The following is a 23,888-nucleotide window of genomic DNA, read 5'->3' on the forward strand; positions in this document are numbered from 1 at the left end:
CTTTTCAGCAATTTTTAATAACGGTAATTCACAGACCATTCACGGGACCGAGAGGCACTGAGCTGCTTCCTTCCCAGTAAGAACCTATCTTACTATGCCTCCTCCCATAAATGTTAAATATATTCCAGGCAGTAATTCTCAAAAGAAATAGCTTTTTTTTTTTGTGAGCTCTTATGTTAAAATGGCATTAGGTGACGGATGATTGATACTGCTAAGAAATACATTCAGGTATTTCCTAAATCTGCCTGGTAGCTGACGCAAGAGATGCATACCATAAGGTCTTAAACAAATTGCTTATTGCTTCACTCACCAGATGCAAGTATTGCTTTTTAATTGCCCACCAAGCACAGAAAGGGTTCTAGAAGCCATAATGTCCTAAATGAGGGCAACAATTTTAAGGCATAAAACCCAATATTGATTCTACTTGAAAATGGTCAGGGCAGAGGACTGAACTCTGCAGTACATTATACTCTGTTGGACGTGTGCACCCAGGCACAGCCTTACTGATCTCATTTTGGCTCTTTAAAGCTCTTCTGAAGCACATGACTTTACTTCTCCGAAGTGTACTGCAAAAAGTGAGCTCAGAAAATATCTTCATTCAGTGAACAGGTGTTAAACAGTCATTTATTTTTACAGTAAAAGAAGCAGTTCTGGGAAAGCAAGGCAAGGACAGATCCCTACCAATGCTTTCCTAGAAAATCTTGGTTAAGGCGTTTTATTGTTCCTGTTTCTGCCCAGCAGCAGCAATGAAACCGCCCACTTATGTAGTGCAGGTAGACCCTTGTCTCTTCAAACAAATCAAGGGCCTAAGTAAATTGGCTGTTATCAACGTTACTGATGCTGCAGGGGCAGGCTCCTCATCCTTCCCATTCATTCAACACCAGGATTACAGCGCTCAGCACGAGTGAGGGATACACAAATGAAAGCTTCTGCTGTCTGACGTAACACAGGTGGGGTGATTCAGGCATGCTGAGGGTACATTTGTGCATACACGCACATTTTTTGCCAGAAGGGATTTAGAAGTCAGTCTTTGCCTCTTTTGTTGAAGATGTTTTACACTGTGTAGAAAAGGAAAGTACTATTTGGGGCCTTTATTTCCTCCACAGGAAGGAAACCCAAGTCTCCAGCTTCCAGAGTCAACACACTGTCTGTAGGACTGCTGGAGAAAAGTTGCACTGTCACCTTTTCTTCTCCTGATCCTGCTTATTGTCAGAACTCATTCTAAAAAGCATGCAATTAAAATATCTGCTGGATTAGACCCAGTAGATGAGATACAAATAAGAATGCTTACTTTGTAGGCTCTGACAAGGTTAAGTATTCTTCCTTTCAGTGCTGTAAATATTTTAGTAGGTCTGGCACGCTGGAAGACAATATTTTTATACAGCTATAGAATATTTGTTGATTAAAAGAATTAATAACTGAGTGAAGATCCTGAAGACTTACATTTTAGGTATATGTATTTTAAAGTAAAGTAGGAGCCCCAAGACCTTCCACAGATTCAATTCTAAGCTGTGAGGTTTTATTGTGCAGACAATCTTTAAAATACTAATTAGAAACTGCTGTAAGTGTATTAGAAATATTGTGCCCGCCTACAAGCAATATGCAGCAATATCTCTAACAGACTCAGAAATATATACCGTTAATTTTATATAATTGTTAATTATTATTTACACATGATTACAGAAAAATGCTTTAATGTGATGAAGATACTGTATGTTTAGAGGGAACGCTATCTACTGATTTCCTTGGTACAAAGGCACTCATCTTTGAAAATAAATTGCTGGGCCTGAATAGTGGCACTACAGCACCTTGGTGGACATAGAAGTTTTCACTGATTATAAAGCATTGGAAAAAAAAATGGATTTGAAAGAATTGGAGAAGTGTGACATGATTTGCACCAGGCCTGACTTGGTCTCTTCTAGAGCAAATCTTCTCGATTTGCTAATTGGCTGAATCTACTTCACAAGTAATCCTGTCAAAGAAAGATTTTTCACATTTCTCATATTAAGAACATAAGAAAGACCGACCTCAAAAAGTATGAATTGATTAATTCAATTTGCACATCTGCATTTTGCCAGAAATTGACAGATGTTTATTAATTGGATTGTTATGGAATGTAGATTAATTCACAGAGAGATGTGACATGACAAAAGAAAATAGTTATAAGATACAGGAGCTGCCTTAATTGTTTGAATTTAGGATGAATATATACACACTAAATAGCATTTATACACTTTGGACAAAATTCTCACATAACCAAAGTAAACAGGCATAGATAACAAATGCGTGTTGTGCAGACTGACTTCCTCATCTGTCCTCTCTAATGCAAATTTCAGCCATGATGTCCATACAGAACTTCATGATGATACAACTGGAGATACAATATATACCAGTTTAACTAAACCGGTCCATGTATGCACTGACCCCATTCCAACAGTGAATGGAACAAGGCTGGGATTCAGCCTTTCTGCTCCCAGCTAATAGTTTTTCACATTAGACCACATAAGCACACTCCTTGGCTCTCCTCTTTTCTTCCACTCATGTAATACGTGATTATTCCAGGCAAGAACAGAACACCTTTAACATGAGAAATTGAGGGAGTTTTACTCTCAAATAATGAGATAGAGGAAAAACAGAGAAAAATTTTCTTAGAGGAGGAACAAGAGGCATAACAGGATTGGCAGAAAAGTGCTCATCCTGGCTGAGCAGTAAGTTTTAGCAAGCTAATGAACACATCTGTACCAATAAATTAGAGAAAACCACGGCAGAGGAGACACAAGCACTGCCAACTTCTGCTAATCTGGTAGCATGCTCCTCGGCACCATCTTGACCTGTGCCACACAGTGATCTCCCAGACAATGCCCCTGATCAGGGGCTCTTCCTTGCAGACGGGATGGATGAAGCTCTCCAGTTCTGGAGGGAAGTGAGTTTAGCTGAGAGCTGCGCCATGCTACCTGCCCCTGGGGCAGACCATGGGTCCTGGCCTGGTTTGGTTGCTAACGTAGACATATTCTGTCCCCACACCTTCCTATTTCAGATGTTTCTGGTCATGCACTGGGTGACTCATTAGGGTGTTTATCGATATTTATTGCTCAAGAAAAGTTTGGTGTCTATTGTTCTTAACTTTTTTTTTCGTGAGCAAGAGTTAGGAGAATTTAAACATTGAATTTAAGCATGTAGAGGGCAGGTAGGTAGGATCTAGGACACGTGCATTGTGAACTACGCCCATTATGTTTTCAACATAGACTTAAATAAAAAACTCTGCAAGCACTGAGAGCATTCACTGCACATTATATGCTTCCCAAAGCAGTCTTAACTGGTGGCTCTTTGAAACTACAACTCATGGCACTCTCCATGCTGGGTTTGCATCCAGATTTCTCTCCTGTTTGACCCTTGTCCTTGCACATTTGAATAGATCTTTAAGGAGAATCTTTAGGTCCATAGCTTTCTCAAAACAAATGCCACAGCGAAGTGGAAGGATTGTCCATAGGTAATCCTCATTATCGAAGAATGGTATGGATAATAACTGATGCATTTTAAATCTTTAGAGGGAATGCTAGGGTAAACAAAAATCAAGCATATGTTTTATTCATGTTAGAGATAAGACATCTCAGTATATGCGGAACAAATTCTAAAAAGTAATAACAGGCTTTTAAAGAAATAGGAATAAATTTATGTAACCAAAAGTAGCCATTAATTTCTCTTGGCTGTATTTCACAATACACAGGGACTAGCTATATTGCAATAACACTAATTGTGTTGTGATCCCAGTAAGATCAATTTTCAGATCATAAACAGCAGGCAAATACAATATCTGAAACTTGAATCTCCTAATTCATAAATGCATTTTGTTTACAACTTTAGCATATTATCATAGAATGGTTAGGGTTGGAAGGGACCTCAAAGATCATCTAGTTCCAACCCCCCTGTCATGGGCAGAGACACCCTCCACTACATCAGGTTGCCCAAAGCCTCATCCAACCTGGCCTTGAATACTGCCAGGGATGGGGCATCCACAACTTCTCTGGGCAACCTGTTCCACTGCCTCACCACTCTCAGAGTGAAAAATTTCTTTCTTATATCTAACCTAAATCTGCCCTCTTTCAGTTTAAATCCATTGCCCCTTGTCCTATCACTACACACCCTTGTAAAAAGTCCCTCTCCATCTTTCCTGTAGGCCCCCTTTAGGTACTGGAAAGCTGCTATAAGATCACCCCAGAGCCTTCTCTTCTCCAGGCTGAACAGCCCCAACTCTCTCAGCCTGTCTTCATAGCAGAGGTGCTCCAGCCCTCGGATCATCTTCGTGGCCCTCCTCTGGACTCGTTCCAGTAGCTCTATGTCCTTCTTGTGTTGGGGACTCCAGAGCTGAACACAGTATTCCAGGTGGGGTCTCACGAGAGCAGAGTAGAGGGGCAGAATCACTTCCCTCGACCTGCTGGCCACGCTCCTTTTGATGCAGCCCGGGATACGGTTGGCTTTCTGGGCTGCCAGTGCACATCGCTGGCTCATGTTGAGCTTCTCATCCACCAGCACTCCCAAGTCAACTATATTAAGTCAACTAATACTATTTAATCATACTTGTTGATAAAATTCTACAATTAAATATGTAACATGACTGAGCACAGGTTATAGAGAGCATTTGAAAAGTTTTCCCATTGCTGCCAGAGGTGTCACAGAAATTCCCAGGTCGATCAGTTATCCTTGCTAATCAGGCTGACCAATAATTGCCCCTTGTTTCTTTACACTTCCCCCTTTGACACACGCAGTTCTGATATAGAACTTGTATGTGATTAGCACATCGCATACCTCTTGACACTGAGGATGACACTTGAAATGATGAAAAATTGTTCCAAAACCAATTGACTTATTGCCTGCAAAGGAGCATACTGCTGAACAGTCTTTCTTTTTGTTTCTCCTCCTGACTCTTGACTCTTCTAGGTGGGTTTCCAGGGAAGAAAGGTCTTTTGTTTAGTGAGTCCACTTTAGTCGAAACGCATTTAAATAAATTCCCTTCTACTGCTACCCAATCTTTGAATTCCAGGCCAATACAAATGTAGAAGGACAAGATGGCAAAGAATCTTCTATCGAAAAAGGGTCTGCCATAAAATACATATCCACAAATGCTTAACGTCAATGAAATTGACAAGTAGGCAGACTCTTCAAATCCAGTTAGTTCTGTCAAGTACTAAGCACTTTTAGTGTGTCTTTAGATCTTTCAGAAGGAAAGGCTCTCCAACACTGAAGTCATTTAATTTCAGATCTGTTTTTTTCCTTAGTCTCTTCTGCTATCCATCATTTCTGATAACCTACGGCTGTCACCTACTCTGTATGCTTCACTTTTTTCCTACCACCTAGAATCATTGATGTGTTGAATATAAGCCAACATCCTGAGTGCTTTGGGGTATTGCAATTGCTATGCAATTTCACTTTTTAGTTAATTTTTATTATATTAAAGCACCTTACTTAAAATAAGATCTCATTAAAAGTGTATAAAAAATGTAATACTCCTACAGATTCAATTCTAGTTCCATGAGCAATACAATACCAATAAATGTAAAGTCATTACTTTCAGAAGCATAAAATTAGTCAGATTTTCATATGGAATGGTATAGAAGTACTTGTTGGTCTTTTATTAGAACAAATGCATTATTGCAGAGAATATGCAGCGTGTTGCATATATACATTTTATGTCCATAACATACATCTCTCATCATCTTGAAAAACGTCTCTAATACACTAATAGAACACTTGCTGTTCCTGCTTCCTCTTTTTCTCTCGGTTCTCCTTTTATGCAAGAGATGCAACAATTATGCCCTCTCAGATCAAAGTCAGGATGCCTTGATGTCAGCACTTCTTATAGTTTGCTGTTCTCTATGGTCAAATACAAGTCTAGATATCTTTAAAAAACTGGCAACACTGCAGACACTGATCATGCAGACACTGGCAACCTGACCTAGTGTTAGGTATTTAGATGGTAGTACTTTCCCCTCTCAGAGTGATTTAGGTAACTAAACGTCTTTATCCACCTAAGCATTATCCTTATAAAATACTCTATTTAAATATATACAAAAATAAACCCATGAAATATTTCACTGTAAAATGGATTATTGCATGTAGAAACCATGGCAGGAATAGGAGATCATGTTTCTCACACAGTGACTTGACAATAAGGCTATGGTGTCACCTTTTCTCTCAGGCCTAATGAATCCAGAATTTGTTGCATGATGAATAACTTGAGCAGGAAAAAGTGAAACACACAGTCCTCAGACAGGTAAGGTGAAAAGGAAACTACTAAAGGAGATGAGGCATGATAATTTGAAACCCTGTATGCAAAGAGGATAGCTGATCTGAGTCTCTCATCCCTGAGTGAATACTTTATCTACTCTATCTGCTGTATAATGGATAATTCTTCTTCTCCAATTATTTTTTTCTAAAAAAGAAAGACATGAATGTATTTTCATAAGGTCAACTCCAGCATTGTGTTTCAGGAGTATTCTATGCATGCCTAATGGATCTGGGCAGAGGACAATGTGAGAGGATCAATTAAACAGATGGGGCATGACTCAGTTGCCAACATAGCTGCCTAGTGCCATTATATGTACTTTGGTGTTCCCTGCCTGGCCTTCAGCTTATTTTAGATGCCCTAGAGTATCTAAGACTTCTACATCAGCCTAGAAAGTCTGACATGGGGTCTGTAAGCAACCTGAGCCCTTCCAGCGTGTCAGCTGAAGACTAGACAAGACAGAATCACAGAAGAATGCAAGCCAGAGGCCACCTCTGGAGGTCACCTAGACCTACCTCCTACTCACAGCAGGGTCAGCTTGGTTGGAAGTTAGATGAAGGTGCTCAGGGTCTTGTCCAGGTGGAATTTTAATACCTCTGAGGAAGGGGATTCAGTAGCCTCCTTGGGCAACCTGTTCCCATGGGTAACCTTTCTAACAGTGATTATTTCCCCACACCTTCTATCCAGTTGCATTTTGCCTCACTGCGACCTACAACTGTTCTCTCTTGCCCTTTTGCTGTGCACCTCTGAGAAGAGTCTGGCTTCACCTTGTCTCTAGCCCTTCTAGTAGCAGGAAGAAATCAGAGGCCCCCTTTAAGCCCTCTTTTCTGCAGGTTAAACAAACACAACTTCTTCAGCGTCTTATGTGTTTCCACTCCCTGACCATCTTAATGGCTCCCTGTGAGAGTCTCAGTTTGCTCAGTGCTCTGTCATACTGGAGAGGGCTTAATGCAGTATTCCAGATGCAGTATCCCATGAGTGGAATGATGCAGCCCATTATGCTATTAGACCTCATTGCCACAAGGGCACACTGCAGATACATGTTCAAGTAGTCCACCAGGACTGGGGGGTGTGACTTCTGCAGACCAGCTGCAAAATGATAGGGATCCACTATACTTTGTTTTTTGGCCACCAATTGCCATCAGGAGTCTTGTTAGCTTTAGGAAGAAAGTACTGTTACACTTGATATGACTAGGATTTTAGACATACTTAATTATCTAAATTCTATAATAGATCATAGTCACAACAAATATGAGCTATTTTAAGCTAACCTTTACAAATTCATCTAGCATTAACCAATGACAATAATTCAGTCTTCCCACTACTTTAAAGGAAAGAAGTACAAGAATTGTCCTCACCTTTAGCAATAAGTATTATGTTCAAATTATCATCCAATGACTTATGTTAATGATTACTACACCATATGAATTGAGATATGTTGTTTGGGATTGCAAATTTACTGAAGACTGTGAAAGCTGAGACGGTTATAAAGTATTTAATAATCCCCCATTTTTCACTTATTTTGAATGGGGCTACTCAGATGCGTAATTGCTCTCTGATGGGAGACAGATATCTACGATCCGGTTCTTTTTCCAAACAAGAAATTATTTTCCAAATATTAGCCTTTTTTTCAGAGCTAAGCTCTGTAGACCTATAAGCATATTGCTTTTCTCTTTTCCAGACACAATTAGAAGAGAAATGACAGCACGGGATTCAAATATCCTTGGCCAGGTTAGATCTCCCCTTAACTGTGATGCTGGCGTATTTAAGCAAGTTGACAATGCACATAACTACCTGATTAACTTCTAGAGGACACTTAAAGTCTGGCTTAAGTCAGCATTGTTGATGCTGAACATTATCACATATTTCTTCATAAAGATTATCACATTTGGGGACATGGTGTGTAAGTCTTGCCATGGTAAGCACCTTACTATAAATGGTACATAGACATCAACGGTATTTTTTCACGGAAGAGGATACTGTTCATTTGAGTCTAAATAGTAAACTGTAGCTGTAATGACTAAATTACTTTTTTAATAAATAAGTTTTCATGGTGATATACTTAGCTAGCTTTAATTTAAACGTATATTGATTACCACTTGCCTTATTCTGCTATTTGTTTTAATTCTTTTCAACATTATATCCATTTAAATATACAGTGGTCCCACAAAAGACTAAGAGTATATGCATTTAGTATAGAATAGAAACACATCTGCCATGGATTAAAACAGGAAATTAAAAAAGAGGATTGCTTATAAAGCCTGTAGGATGTTTTAGCAGCCACCTGTCATTCTCATCTGAGTCAACTAAACTTTACTTTTAAATAAAACTAGTGTGTATGTCTTGATACGATGATATTCATTGCTAGCTAAAATTTTTATACATCTGGAAGTAAAAATCCCTACTTTAATCCCCTTGGAACAAATATCGTATGTTCTTGATCACAGGAAGACTTAATCACCTCAAAAATACTTCAATGATGTTTCCAATTTATCTTTCTATTAATTACGCCTATGTTGTATCTTTCCTTCTTATAATGCAGCTGGACAGCAATTAAAGTTGTGCAAATAATCATCTTCCTGCAGTACAAAGATCTTCAAGAAATATGTTCTGGCTTTTATCTTAAAGATAAGAAGGAACTTATTTGGACAAAAATGGAGTTTTTAATGAAAGCCTTCTGGGAAAAATAAAGGAAAAGCTAAATGATTTTACAATGTCATTAATTAAGTCAAGTTTATGAAACTGGCTTCAGGGTTTTCCCTGTAAAAACACCATCAAACTCTTCTTACATACACCATGCTTCATTAACATTGTTTTCTTCCTGTTATGGCTCTGATGAAAAAATACCATCACTTGAAAATGAGCTATCAAAATGCTGATAAGAAAGCCAGAAATGATTTGACATTGGAGAGTAGTAGTTTACAGATGTCAATTAATGCTAATGAAGTAATATATTAGATACTGACACTTACTTGTTTCCCCAGAACGTTGTTCCTGTTTGAAAAAAGGGGGGTGGGATAGCACAAATGCTCTCATTGTAACAGCTGTTCAGAGTAATGTGATGGATGTGAAAATAGTCTCTAGGCAGAATTTTGACTGTGATTCTGTTTTCAGATCGTATAAACCCTTCTGACTTTTACCATATACCCATGTTTTCTGAGTGATGCCAATTTCATGTTTCAAAGTGCAGAACAGCTTCATAATACAGCTATCTAAATAAATTCCCTCTAGCTAGTACTTAAGTACTTTAAACTGAACCCCTGACCTGAAGCTACTGATGTTACTGTTCCTTGGTGTAACTGTACTGGAATCAGTTCTCACACACTTTGTGTGACTTTGGAAGCCCTTTTCATTTGTGGGTTTTTTTTTTTTTTTTTTTTTTCTCCTGAAAAAGACATATTACAAACAGAATTTAGTGTCTTCTCTAAGTTGAAGCCTCCTTACATGATCCTTGAAAAAAAGCATTTTTCAAAAATTTGCCCTACTTTTCAGTAAAGATATTGGAAACATGCTGCTCTTCATTCACTTTCTTAATATTCAGCACTGGAACACTACTGCAAAATCTGACTGTCTTATATGCATCTGCTGAATATAAGATGGTATATGTAAGCATATGTTTACTCCAGTGAAGCATCATCTACTGTTTGATACCAATGTTGCTTTTAAGTATTTGATAATTGACTATATAGTCTATACCTTTCTTTGGTACATATTATATATTCGTTATCATTCATTATTGAAAAAGTTTGATAATTATTTACACTAAGTTGCTTTATTATGGCTCAGGGTCCAAATCAAAGGTGCTACGTTTCTTTTTTATTCTAGCATTGAGTAAGGCTTTGAACTGGTAAGAACAGGAATCTTGGAGATGATGGTTAGCAGCTTTCTTCAAGTGCTTTATTGGATTATCAAAGAAAGTTCTAGATATTTCAGTTTTGAAGGCTGATGAGCAAGCTGTGATAATGACATCTGAATCTTATTCATGATTTTAAAGACAGGAACTATTCTAATGAAAGTAGTTACCATCTGTTCTGTAGACATCCTTGCCCTGCCTATAGGCTTCTCACTCCACAGCTTTCTTTATTCCCTCTGACTCTCAATGCTCTACCTTCCCACATCTGTGCCTTGCTTAGATTCCTTCTTGCTGTTTGGACAACATCATTTTTTTAAGAACCATTTCTTCCAGAAATATTCCCAAAGCAATCACATCCCCATAATTCTTTAAGTAAATGTTCTATTTCCTTTTATTTTTTTTTTTTTTTGCTTTAAATTATTATTATCATTTTTAAATTATTTACTTGGTTTTAATATGAGTTACTTTGGTCATATATGAGTTTTAAACGATTTTAAAGAGTAACTCAAACAAAATGGATACCTTTGTCATCAGAGGGATACTGAAGTCAAAAAAGAGTAAAGCACAGAATTGGTTTGGTTTTTCAGTGATGATCCCTATTATTTTGAAACGATTCTTTTCCTGGTAAGCAGTTAAATGTATTTGCATTCAGTGAGGCTTCTGAAAGCAGTGTAATTATGGAACATGGTCCAAAACACAGCAAGATCTACAGCACTTCTAAAGAGCTACAATGTCTACATAACTCCTGCAAGAGGTATGTCAAGCAGGTAAACTGAGAAGCATGTAGAGACTTTAAAACAAGAGTGCTCATGGTGAAAGTTGCTCACATTTGATGTAATTTTAGTATATTTGTGATTCATGAGGGAAACCTTTTCCATTCTTGTGTAATATGTGTTTGTTATCCCCATGTGATGAATTTCACAGAAACTCCTCAAGTAAAGATTTGTTTCACATCTCTCTTGCGAATTACTTCTATTGAAGACTGGGTATTTAAATCACTCTTAGCAACTTATTAAAATATTTTAACAGCTCATTTGAATCACAGTCTTCTATGAGTTAAAAGGTATTTTTGTTATGAGTTATAGTGATACTACATTATATTGTGATACTACATTATATAGTGATTCTACATTATATTGTCATCTTTGGAATGATCCCAAACTTATCTATACAGCTCCTTCACAATGGCAACTACTCATATTTATAAGATGAACAGCATATTAAGACATAATTCCAGCATGCTGGCAACCTCCTTTAGCAATGGCTTGTGTATATAAAGTAAATCAGCCACACACCTATTTTTCACACCTCTTATAAGGGAACATCATCTTGCATGTATTTTATGACTGGCTGGGGACAATGACTAAAAATATCAAGGTATGTATAGACGGTAATTTACTTTAACAGACTGTCACTTAACCCAGTCACTGTTTTTCGACCATATCTTTAAACAGAATTCTTTACCACATTAAATTTGTACTGCTTTTTCAACACTTTTCTATCAGTCTAAAATCAGTATGATGTATTATTAGTAATATTTCATTTTAGTATTTACAATTGTAGCAACTACACCAGACAGCACATAAGACCAATTATTAATGAATTCAATAAAGAGCATTGCCAGGCAAAAAGAGATTACTTAAACATCAAATATTCCATAGAATCATAGAATGGTTTGGGTTGGAAGGGACCTCAAAGATCATTCAGTTCCAACCCCCCTGCAATGGGCAGGGAAACCCTCCACTACACCAAGTTGCCCAAAGCCTCATCCAACCTGGACTTGAACACTGACAGGGATGGGGCATCTACAACTTCTCTGGGCAACCTGTTCCACTGCCTCACCACCCTCAGAGTAAAAAATTTCTTCCTTATATCTAATCGAAATCTCCCCCCTTTCAGTTTAAAGCCATTGCCCCTTGTCTTATCACTACACGCCCTTGTAAAAAGTCCCTCTCCAGCTTTCCTGTAGGCCCCCTTTAAGTACTGGAAAGCTGCTATAAGATCACCCCGGAGCCTTCTCTTCTTCAGGCTGAACAGTTCCAACTCTCTCAGCCTGTCTTCATAGGAGAGGTGCTCCAGCCCTTTGATCATCTTCGTGGCCCTCCTCTGGACCCGCTCCAACAGCTCCATGTCCTTCTTGTGCTGGGGACTCCAGAGCTGAATGCAGTATTCCAGGTGGGGTCTCACAAGAGCAGAGTAGAGGGGCAGAATCACCTCCCTCGACCTGCTGGCCACACTTCTTTTGATGCAACCCAGGATACAGTTGGCTTTCTGGGTTGCCAGCACACATTGCCAGCTCATGTTGAGCTTCTCATCCACCAGCATTCCCAAGTCCTTTTCCTCAGGGCTGCTCTCAATCCATTCTCCGCCCAGCCTGTACTTGTGTTTGGGATTGCCTCAACCCATGTGCAGGACCTTGCACTTGGCCTTGTTGAACTTCACGAAGTTCTCACAGGCCCACTTCTCCAGCCTGTCAAGGTCCCTCTGCATGGTGTACCTTCCCTGTGCAGCTGGAGCTCTTGCCAGTGAAGACCAAGGCAAAGAAGTCACTGAGAACCTCAGTCTTCTCCATATCACGGATAATCAGGTCCCCTATTTCCTTCTGGAGAGGTCCTACATTTTCCTTAGATCTCTTTTTATCACTGACATATCTATAGAAGTTTTTCTTGTTGCCCTTGATGTCCCTGGCCAGATTTAACTCTCTTAGGGCTTTAGCTTTCCTAACCTGATCTCTGATGTCTCATACAATTGCTCTGTATTCTTCCGAGGCTACCTGTCTGTGCTTCCACCCCCTATAGGCCTTCTTTTTGTGTCCGAGTTGGTCCAGGAGCTCCTTGTTCATCCATGCAGGCCTCCTGGTGTTCCTACCTGACTGTCTCTTTGTTTGGATGCACTGCTCCTGAGCTTGAAGGAGGTGATCTTTGAATATTAACCAGCTTTCTTGGGCCCCTCTTCCCTCTAAGGCTTCATGCCATTGTACTCTACCGAGGAGATCCCTGATTTCACCTGGAAGTTTCTCAGACTTCAGCAGGGATCAGGTTGGACAGATCTGTGCGGTTGTCAATGATCTGCTCTGTGGTCTGCCCTTTCCAAAGGACCTCCTGAGAACTTCTTCATGTCAGGCAGGATGGGCACATGACCACAGTGCAGGTACACATCTGGTCAGTCAAACAGTATGGAGCAGATGGAATTAACAAGACATGTGCCATGTCACAGAAATTTTGACTGTGCGATGTGTGTGTTTTTGGTTATGTGGTCACTGTATGGTTAATTACTGCAAACAGTTTAATAACTGCACTAATATTATGAAACGAGAAGTAGTGTAGATTTCATACCCTTAATTATTACCAAAATGAGATATGAATGCTACTATCATGTTTTGAGAAATATTTAGGGGTATTTTTTTAAGAGAATGATTAGCTTGAATTAAAAAAGAAGAGATCTGAAAACATTTAAAGGCTAAATGGTGATTAATTGTATAATTATATATTTTTAAGGGGAATGGCAGACTCTTTTATAAGTTTTAAATTATATTTTTTATTTGAAGTTTGTTTGAAAACTGTGAAGCTTAAAAATATGATTTAAAGAGTAAGGTCTCCTTATTCTTGCTGCCAAGATCTATCACCTACATCTGTCTAGATCTATTGATTTTACTCAGGAAACCAATGAATCTTACTGCTACCAAATATAGTAAAATATGTACATTTCCAAGTTGTGAATTGTTAGTTTTTTTAGGACATCTGCTTAAATGTATTAGTCACTGGAATACTAGGAAATGAAGAGAGACATACAGACCTCTCTAGCCATGTTGTTCTGTTGCATTTTCTTAGAAAATGATTTGCAGCTATCAATAGATATTTACACAGGAAAAAGACTAACTTCTGCAGTGACCTTTCTGCATAAATCTGCAATAAAAAAAAGTGCTTCAAATATTTACAGAACTAATGCTTAATTGAGAAATTGAAAATGTACTGTTGGTACTTATTAAGTAGCAGCTGAACTATTCAAATATGGTCATAACAGTAAAAAATAATCATGTGTTTAGCACTTCATATCCTCCAAACTCCTTGCAAATAAATATTCATTAAAATGTTTCCAAAACAGCAAACAAGGAAAAATCATTTAGACTTACCCACGTTTAATCTGCCTGTGACTTCCCCGTTTGAATTGCGAGCATTCACAGTCACATTGTGAGTAGACTGGAGAAGCAGTGATGAGTCCTGAAGAACGGAGGGAAAAAAGTAGATTCAACAGAATAATTAGAATATAAAGCAATTAAAGAAACACATGTTCCCATGAAAGTTTAAGAGGATCATACTCAGTTCCAAAACTTTGTGGCTGGAAAATTATCTAAGGAAAAATAGAAAGTCATAGAGAGGGTACAGTAGGACCTAGGAAGCATTTAATTTTATGTTAAAACCGAAACCAAACTGCGAAACTACACATTTTCATAGAAGAAAATATGACCAACAGGAGGGTGATATTTTGACCATTCTGTGCTGAGTCGAATGAGGTATGTAGTTGAGAGACAACTGCCAAATCGATGGTGACACATGTCCCTGCTACAAAAGACTAACTCTGACTTTGTTGTAGGAAAGACAACAAATCATGCAACAACTTTCATGCTCTCTCTAAGCCTGAAATCACTGGAAAAGAAACTTAGCCACATAAAACGCTGACACAGACACCTCAAACCTCTTCCACTCTCACTCACGTCTCTTCCAGAAGAGTTCCAGTGAGTGTAAGGGGTACTGGAAGGGGCAGGAGGCAAGAGAAGATTTGGCCCAGGGAAGGGGAAAGGCGTAGTTCACCTGAAGAAAGGATTCAAGAAGAGGGGATGCAGCAAAGCATATTGCCCTTGAAAGGACACCCACCTGGCGTCATTTATTTAAGTCCCTGTCAACCCTTCTCAGATCTCACTTCTCAATCTCTTTTTCAGCCCTACCCTTCCTCCCATACTGCTGGCCTGGACTTCCAATCTTGCATCAGTCTGAAAACAAGCATGTGAGATGTTCTGCTAAGGAAGGGCAAGTAGCCAAACACAATGGGCATTAAGGATTTGTCACAGGTTGTACCACAGGTGGGACATTTGCAGAGCTGTCAGAGCCTGATGCTCATCCATCTTTCTGTGCCACCTATGGAAGACATGCTGAGCGGTGTAATTGGTATCTTCATTCATCGCTACCACACCTTACCACAATCCAGACAAGATATGGTAGGCAATTCAAAATTTCATGTCATTCCTAGACTGCAGTTAGCATGGAATTATTTCACCAAAACAAAAACATCCCCTTGTATTAACTCATAGCTCGCTGTGGTCCTTGTTGAACTCCTCCTAGGTGATGTACCATTTCCGTTACTTATTCCCAGACCTTACACTCAAACTCTCTGTACTTCAGGCCTGTTGGTGCCTCCCCACCCACTGCTTGTTGTGAAGAGCAGACGAGTAACTGTTCTGAACGACCTAGCTGCCCACTGTGCTCCATCACACTGGATATACAGAGTAATGAAACAGGCTCATGTCAAGAGAACTGGTAGGGATCATCTGAAAGTGCTCTGAAACTCTGTGAGGAGGGAATTAAGTGGGTTCTTCTTATGTTTTCCTTTAATTTACCACCTGAATTGTCTTTAAATGCAGCTGATTTTCAGGGAGATCACACTGGCCATTGCCTTTACTTGATTTTAAGTATCATAAAATTATCTGGGGACAAAAAGTCTGATCATGTTCACTTCAGTCAGCAAATTGTAGCCCCACTGGTAGACTTAAAAAAGAGAGAAGTTTTTTACAGTGCAGGTGCTTTCATATTAAAGCATACTTTATATCTAAAGGACAGGAACCTAGTAACCTAGTACCTGATAAGGGTGCCTAAGCAGATTTCAGTTGCCAAAGTATCAGGGAATACGTGATATGAAGAAGATATTAGCAAGCTGCCTGCTTGTGACCTCAAAGAGGATACTCATTCCTAGACAAATAAGTGAGTTTCTAACTACTGGAGTGTTGTTACAGAACAATCTCTTTCACATATACAGCTTCTGGCACTTTTTCTGGACCCAAGAGAGACTGTGCAGCACCATGAAGGGCTAATCCCTGGAAATCACTCACAAATCACACTCCCACTGTAATTTAATGCATAGAGTATGAAATAAATTGAGAATTTGAACACATTTTATGTGAAGAATTTTACTACAAACACTTACCTAGTAACAGTGGTAGAAGCGATACACAGTTTTGAGTCCAACTTACACTTTTTTTAAAAAAAATATTTGATACCTTGCAAGTAGGAAGACAAGCTATATCAAAAAAAGTCTCTGAGTGAGCACAATAAATGAATCTCCTTTTGTGAATTATATCACGGAAAAAGTGAAAGCTAACAAAATTAACAGAAATAATGAAAAGTCTTAGGAAAAAAGTAAGCAGTGTGTTAGAATGAACATTAATAGTAACAAGTTAGTACAAAGTAGGAAAGGAAGGTCAACAAAGATCAGGTAAATATATGACATTTAAGTATATGTGCTAAATGACCCACAAATCTGGGCATCTTTATTACACTCATTTGACTGCCACTGGTCGATTTAAAAAATAAGTTAGCAACTTGTAATATTAAATTTAAGTGCGAATAAACTGTATTCTAGAGCTCCAGCTTCCACACTTGTTGGTTGTTGACTAATTAAAATCTAGTAACATATTTATAAATGCTCATCTTTTATTTTTCCATGAATATATATTAGCCTAAATGAAACAGTATTGCCCACATTCTGTGTTGGACTCATAATGAAGGCATAAACTTGTAATAGGCTCTAGAGACGATGCACAGCAAGTAAATTTTCTGCTACATATTTTCTTAGCACTTTAGAGACCTCATTAGGTGACAAAAACTGTTAGGAAACTGCAAGGAGAACACTATTAAGGCAAGGGAGAAAGCTGCTACGATAGTTGTGAGTTGTCCAATTCTCTAACAGACAAACTTAGAAGCAGAAATCATAACAAATAAGTAACCTTATGAGAATAAATACATAGATGGCACTCAGGAGACCAAGCTATAGGCAATTAAGCCTCTAGAGAGTTCAAATATTTTAGAAAGCAGGCAAATAAACAAACAGAAAACCTCTGATGAATTATCACTTCCTGGGGGGCAGAGACATGCAGTAGCCTGAAGGCTCTAATTAATGCATGCTACTAATGATCACAATGGGTCATTAGATAGCTAAGCTTACATTAGATGATGCCACACCTCTTTCTTCCTATATTGTACTAAATGTATGAAGAGCTGGAAGGAATATTAAACCAGCATGAATAGTAGCTTAACATTGTATAACGATTTTTGGGGGCAGAGGGAGTTCTTAAGTATTAGCTAGGCTGGTCTTAAGTTACATGTCTTATCGGATAAACAACCTTAAGGGAAATTAATTTAAGGACATAAATAGTTTACCCACTGCCTATGAGGCAGAAAAGAATACAGCATAAGAAACAAAACGAAAATATAGATTTAGTAATGGAATTTCACTAAGTAAGAGCTGTTTCTGCTGCTGGAAACACTTGTTGCAGAAAGAGAGAAAAAGAAAGGCTTAATAGATGTAAAATATATTGGTGCTGCTTAAATTTCAGTAATCAAGCATTTTAAAAACATCATCCTAAATCCTGTATCAACCATGTTTTCTGATAAACTTATTCACATTTTCTATTGCCACAGCGATACAAACATGAACTTCTTCCCTAGGTTCAGAAAAGTCTCATAACTCGCTATTTCTTACTGATGAGGATGATTACATGCTTGAAGTAATGAAAGATCTAAATTCGACTTTTACTCTCATTGACTAGTACTTCGTTCAATGAAATGTCCCATTGGTTGATGACAATGTTCATAAAACATGGCTTTATTTTGTGAGAGTTTGGATTACAGATGATAGTTCTGAAAAACATTCACTTTGTTGGCCAGAAACAGATATCGCTCTACAAAAAATTCACTGGAATACGTTTCAGAGTTCACCTGGATAATGAAAAAGCAATTCAGATTCTCTCTTCCTTCCTCTAAACCCAGTACTTCAATAATAATCTTTCATACCACACTCATTCTCAGTGCCATTTTAAAGTTCATCTGCTTGATAAATATTTTCTTTGAACAAGTATGTTATTACTTTTTTACCTCAATAATAATGATACAATTTTCTGTCAATGCAAACAAGATTAAATCCTAAGTCTTTCCATTTAGTCTTTTAGATTTTATATACACAAATATATAAACATATCATACATTTAATATTGTTGCCCTAGAAGTGACAAAAACTGTTTAGAGAAATCGTAACTTTTCCAATACGATCCACTAATTTTAGATATATTGAAACTATTCTGTAATGGATGAATAAACAAAACAAGCAGTTTCACAGAGAAGCCAGCATTAAAAAAATAATCTCAGTAAAAACAATGAAAAACAATGAAAAACTTTCTACACACTCTTAAAATTTTAGCATTACTTATAAACAATGACCCTTTACAATTCCTTTTTGAGCTACTTCATATCACATGCCTAAGAGAAAAATGTGAATTCTGTCACAGGATCAGAACACTGACCTAATTATCATGCTTGTAAAGTATGCAAAAAGATGTGTGTATGCACATATACACACACAGAGAAATATATATCTATTTCCGTGACAGATGCCTGGACTTTGCCTAAATTCAACTGTTCATATTTTAGCATCATTGAAAGATTATCTGCTTACCACTCGAGAATGGATTTCTTTGGCATAAAGAGGGAACAAGAATTCTGATTCCCCTTCCAGACGAAGGCCTTCTTTTGTAACACGTAGGTGTCCCATTCCAGTCTAAGGAGAAGATGCAAGAATTATGCACATTTTGCTATTGTTGCTGTATTTATTTTTTTGTTCTTTTCATAAACTGAAAATTTCCAGAGATGCCTGCCTCTAGTCAATTGACAAAGATACCCATATTAATGCATTTAAAATTTTGAGAATTCCTCATTACTTCCAGGAGTATTTTTCTTTACAAAGTTGCAGCTTTCAAGAAAAAGTTATTAAAGATGATTTTTTTTTTTTTTTGAGGAAAAAATACAACATTACACAATTTAACTTAAAAAGAAATGCATTTGTATTGGCTATGCTGAAACAGCCTTAGAGCTCAGCCTACGTTAAAATACTTCAAGTCAATTGCCTCAAACTACAAGGAGTAGGTGGGAGGACTAAACATTAAACAATAAACCCAAATACTATTTCCACTCCAAATGTTTTTCAGATTGTTCTCCTTGTAAGCAGAGAATAAAAGATACATGACAGGCTGCTGACCACATATCAATACCCTGTTCATCTCATGAATTATATCTACCACTGAAAAAAGTTGTAACTTTAAGAGACTGTAATTATTTTCAAATACAGTATGTTCTCACCTATGAGATTTTATATATTTTAAATATACATACACATAAAATGCTAAGTAACATGTTGAAGCAGTCTTCAGTGAAAAAAATGTAGCTATTTTCTTTTAACAGGCTTGAAGTGAGACAAAGAGAGAAACAAGCTCTGCTTACATTCCATAAGGTAAGAAATATTCATGTCAGCAGTTCACTCCACTAGAGATTACAACTCTGATTCCTCCTCAGCAAGGATTTATTTCAGGAAAGAGGCTTTTAGAATAGCTATTTATGGAATCTCTTATTCAGTGTCAAATATTTTACTGCTTTGAAATACATAATGTACTGACTTTTCTCAGTGGAATTAGATACAATTTCTAAATTCTAGACCATTGCAAAGCTTTCAAAAAGTGCCTAGTATATACTGATACATCTTATAAGGCAAAACTAAAATAGTATCTATGATGAGCCCCCTATGGCTTTCATAATCACAATTCCTAGGCAGCACTGAGTGATTTAGAAATATGTTTTTCTAGTGAAGACTGTGGACAGTTTTTTCTAACTTGTAATATAAAACAGAGATCACTTCAACACCATAAAAACACACAGGTTTTAAGACAAACACTTTTGAAAAATATGACATGAAATACCAGGATGTTCTAAAGAAATACCACTAACAAATGCTCTTATTTAATTAACTAAATTTAGGATCTCATTATTGCTCTCATCTCATGCCTTATCTCATCAGGTGAAAGTGGATTATATTAATCATCAGGTTTAAAAACAGTTTGCATATTTTTTCTGGAATATAAGGAACTAAATAAACAGTATATTATAGAGTAAGTATAAAAATGACATTGATGAATCTGAAATTTAAAAAGGCAGAGGAAGAAGCAGCAATTAATTCTTGCTCTGAAGCAGATTGAGGAAAATTAACAAATTCCTAGATGGCAAACTCTATCCTGCCTTTGGCTTTGTAAGGAAGAAATTTTTACTAGAGACAAAAAACCTGTAATTGATGTTGAATAAGAATATTATGCAATTTAATCAGCCCACTCTTTCTAATGGATTCAGATTTTTTAGCAACGATTATTCTAAAAATGTTATACAGACAAAGGAATGTCTTTGACATCAAGAATAATATGCCATGTGACAAGGTTTAGCACTTTAACTTATCTATAAGTTCTTATTTTTCAGTAGATCCAGTTGTATCACTCAGGATGACTTTGTATAACTATGTCCTCAAGTATGCTCTATTGTCTTCATCAAATGTTTCATTGAAGCATTGACACAAAGCACATATTTTCACGTATTTGAGTAAGAGCCTCGTTATCCATTCTTATCGACCACTCGGGAAGTGCAAAACCATATGGAAATTTAGACTTGGGTTACCTGCATAATTGACTATCTGTGATGATTAACAGATAAAACTCTGTAACATGCATAAGAACAACAAAAATGTGGATTTCATATAATGATCCTCACATCAATTACCACTGTGACCAAACAATTATTATTTTCTTACTACCATGCTATATGAGCATCTCAAGACTGTAAAAGTACCAAGTTATCCAGTATGGTGAGATGGGCAAATTCTATTATCCCCCTTTTATAAGTGGCGAATTGAAGTTACATAGAATATAAAAGAGAGGGCTTTAGGATAAACAACCACCCTACTGCACTGAGATCCAATAAGTTCCATAAAAAGGACAAGTGTAATAGTTACACATAATGTTCTCTCAACAACCACTCTGCTTCTTACATTACCATTTAGGAGAAGTCAATTATTATTTACTGAGTATTGTGACTTCCTCAGTAACGAGCAACCTTGATGTTTTCAATTTCAAGGACTTGATTCTGTTCCTACTCAAATAATTGAATAAAAATATTTCTATTGACTTGAGGAAAGGGTCCAAATATCAGTTAGACACAGCCTTTGATGCAGTAATACAATAAGCTATTGATTAGGAAAAAAAAAAAGTGCTTCATTAAATATAGCAGATGTATGGCAAGTCTGGATTCTTGTTATCCTGATGCTGGTAACTGTCACTGCTTGAGTGTACTGGCCCTGAGCTGTAACACATTTTTGTGCACATAACCCTGAGACTCATGTTTTCTAATTACTCAAAGCCCACAGCGAGGCAGGGACTGAGCTGTATAGAAGAGGAGGATGAGATGGTATCTCTGTAGACACTAAGCACATTTTGCTGTTGCTGCAAGGAGTTGACTGGCATGGGAACTCCTGGAAGCTGCCAAACCCTTATGCACCAAAGATGCAGTTTAACATTAGTGTTTGCAAAGGTGTGACCTGTTTTCATTTCAAAACTGTAAGGTGTATTCTAATTGGAGTAACAGGATGTCTTCAACTGCAGTGAAAGCATTTTTCATCATTTGAAAATGCTGTTGAGGAGGTAAGTTCTTGTAGAAATAGAGACAAGGCCTTCAACAAAAAATTCAAACTCTGAGTGGGTTCAAGCCTCATAAAAGCTCAACAAAAGGCTCTTGGATTCAGAAATCATGGTCTAAAGGATATTTGACAGCTATTCAGTGAATTGCCTGCATAAAGATATTCCAAACCACCTGAAACAAGTAGCCACCACTACTAGAATCCTAGGTAAGGGTTGTGCTATGGAACACCTGGATGGTAGGACCATCTTGGATGTGTTATCATTTTCTTAGACTCTAGACACAACAAATCATAGAATCATAGAATCATAGAATGGCATAGGCTGGAAGGGACCTTAGAGATCATCTAATCCAACTTCCCTGTCACAGGCAGGGATGCCTCTCAACTAGATCAGGCTACTCAAGGCTCCGTCCAACCTGGCCTTGTTTTCTAATTTTCTAAAAATATAAAATATTTGTCCTCAGAAATAAGGGGAAGCAGTTCCATTCTCCACAAAGCCAGTAGATATGTGTAGTATATTCACCAGATGCGGAAAGGCCCTTAAGTTTCTTTCCAAGGACTGCAGAGGGACTGAGTCCTTCGCCAGGACCAAAAAGTTCCAAAAGCCATACTGATGGTTCTGGTGGTGTGGCCAACTGCTTCTGGCTATGAATATTTGTGTTGAGGAAAATGAAGACATGAACGGGTAAAGAAAGTTTGACAGCATTGGTATGGCTAGTCCTAAACGCCTGTTTTGTAAAAACTGGATGCAAGAACACCTGTTGTTATCGTGGGACTTGCTGCTCTGGCTCATGACCAAGAAAGTCAGATGGAAAGAGATGCACATTGCTGTGGGACTACTAGGAGTGGAAACAAGCAGATGTAGCTCTAGGGCTCGTGCACTCACAATGATTTGCTCTGAGGTAGCCGAGCCTTACGCTGTTTATGTCTTATGGAGTCAAAAGAGCATCAGATGATATACTTGGGATTTATCTCCCAAGCCAATATAATCATGTAGAGGTCTGCTGCTGTAGGCACGTGGTCCTTAGAAACAAGAATGAGGCATGAGGAACATTCATTCAGTTTACAACAAGTATTTCTAGTCACCTGAATTCGATCAATATCTGTAACTTTCATTTTCCTACCAACATAGAAACTGATACACATGGAGGCACACTAAATTGGGTCAACCACTCTTCATATCGTACTGTATCGTACCGTACCATATCGTACTGTATCGTATCATATCATATCACATCATATCATATCATATCATCACTGTTTCTCCACCTTCTCAGCATGAGACTCAATTCCAGTCCTCAGACTCCTGGAGACAACAGAAATTAAACTTCTGGTCTATGTATCTGCTGATAGCTGCACAGGAAGATGTGTATTTTCCTCTTTTGAGTAGAGATCAAGTATTGGAAAGACAGGCATATCCGTATGTTAGCATGGTTACAACAATAAAATCTCTAAGTTGATTCAAACATTAGCTTTAACATGCATTCAATTCAAATCAAGTAGCTTCTGTCTCAGGAGTTAATAGCATGTTTGATTTGTAATATCTGCTCCCTGAATATTCAAATTTTCCAAATATTAAAAGTCCACACATGCTACAGTTGCTGATTGGAACTGATAATGATGCTAACTTCAGAGCAGAGATGTTGCAGCACTTCCACTCAGACAATACCTTTTCTTACTATATAGGATACTCACATCCTACTTCTAGGCCAGCCAGAGAAAGATCTTGGCAAGTTCAGGCCAAGACACCATTTGTTGTGCCCCAAAGCTAGTTCAGTTAATGGCTTTATAGATCCAGCTTTCACTGCAGTACTTCTTGCAGCAATTACTATTTAGAGAACTTGCTTTGCAAACAAGAGCGTACTGTTTCATTGAGATAATAGGGCTGTGGATAGAGATTGTTCGAGAGCAATCAGCAAAACAGGATTGGTAATGAATCTGATGAAACTCTCTGTTTGACTTACAATATCTACTTTGGAG

At 37.8% G+C, this 23,888-nt stretch overlaps 1 protein-coding gene across 2 annotated transcripts in view; it reads right to left on the minus strand.

Annotated features, from left to right (window-relative positions):
- Nucleotides 1–23,888, minus strand: part of SGCG (sarcoglycan gamma) — a 71,593-nt gene that overhangs the window by 34,576 nt on the left and 13,129 nt on the right. For both annotated transcript variants that reach the window (XM_086613354.1, XM_086613346.1), the window contains exons 2-3: nt 18,858–18,959; nt 14,269–14,356 (exon numbers count right to left, since the gene is read on the minus strand). In XM_086613354.1, the coding sequence (XP_086469480.1) occupies nt 14,269–14,356; nt 18,858–18,959 (190 nt within the window). The remainder of the gene's footprint in view (nt 1–14,268; nt 14,357–18,857; nt 18,960–23,888) is intronic.

The sequence above is a fragment of the Tauraco erythrolophus genome, chromosome 1 (assembly GCF_009769465.1).
Source record: "Tauraco erythrolophus isolate bTauEry1 chromosome 1, bTauEry1.pri, whole genome shotgun sequence".
Lineage (NCBI taxonomy): Eukaryota > Metazoa > Chordata > Aves > Musophagiformes > Musophagidae > Tauraco > Tauraco erythrolophus.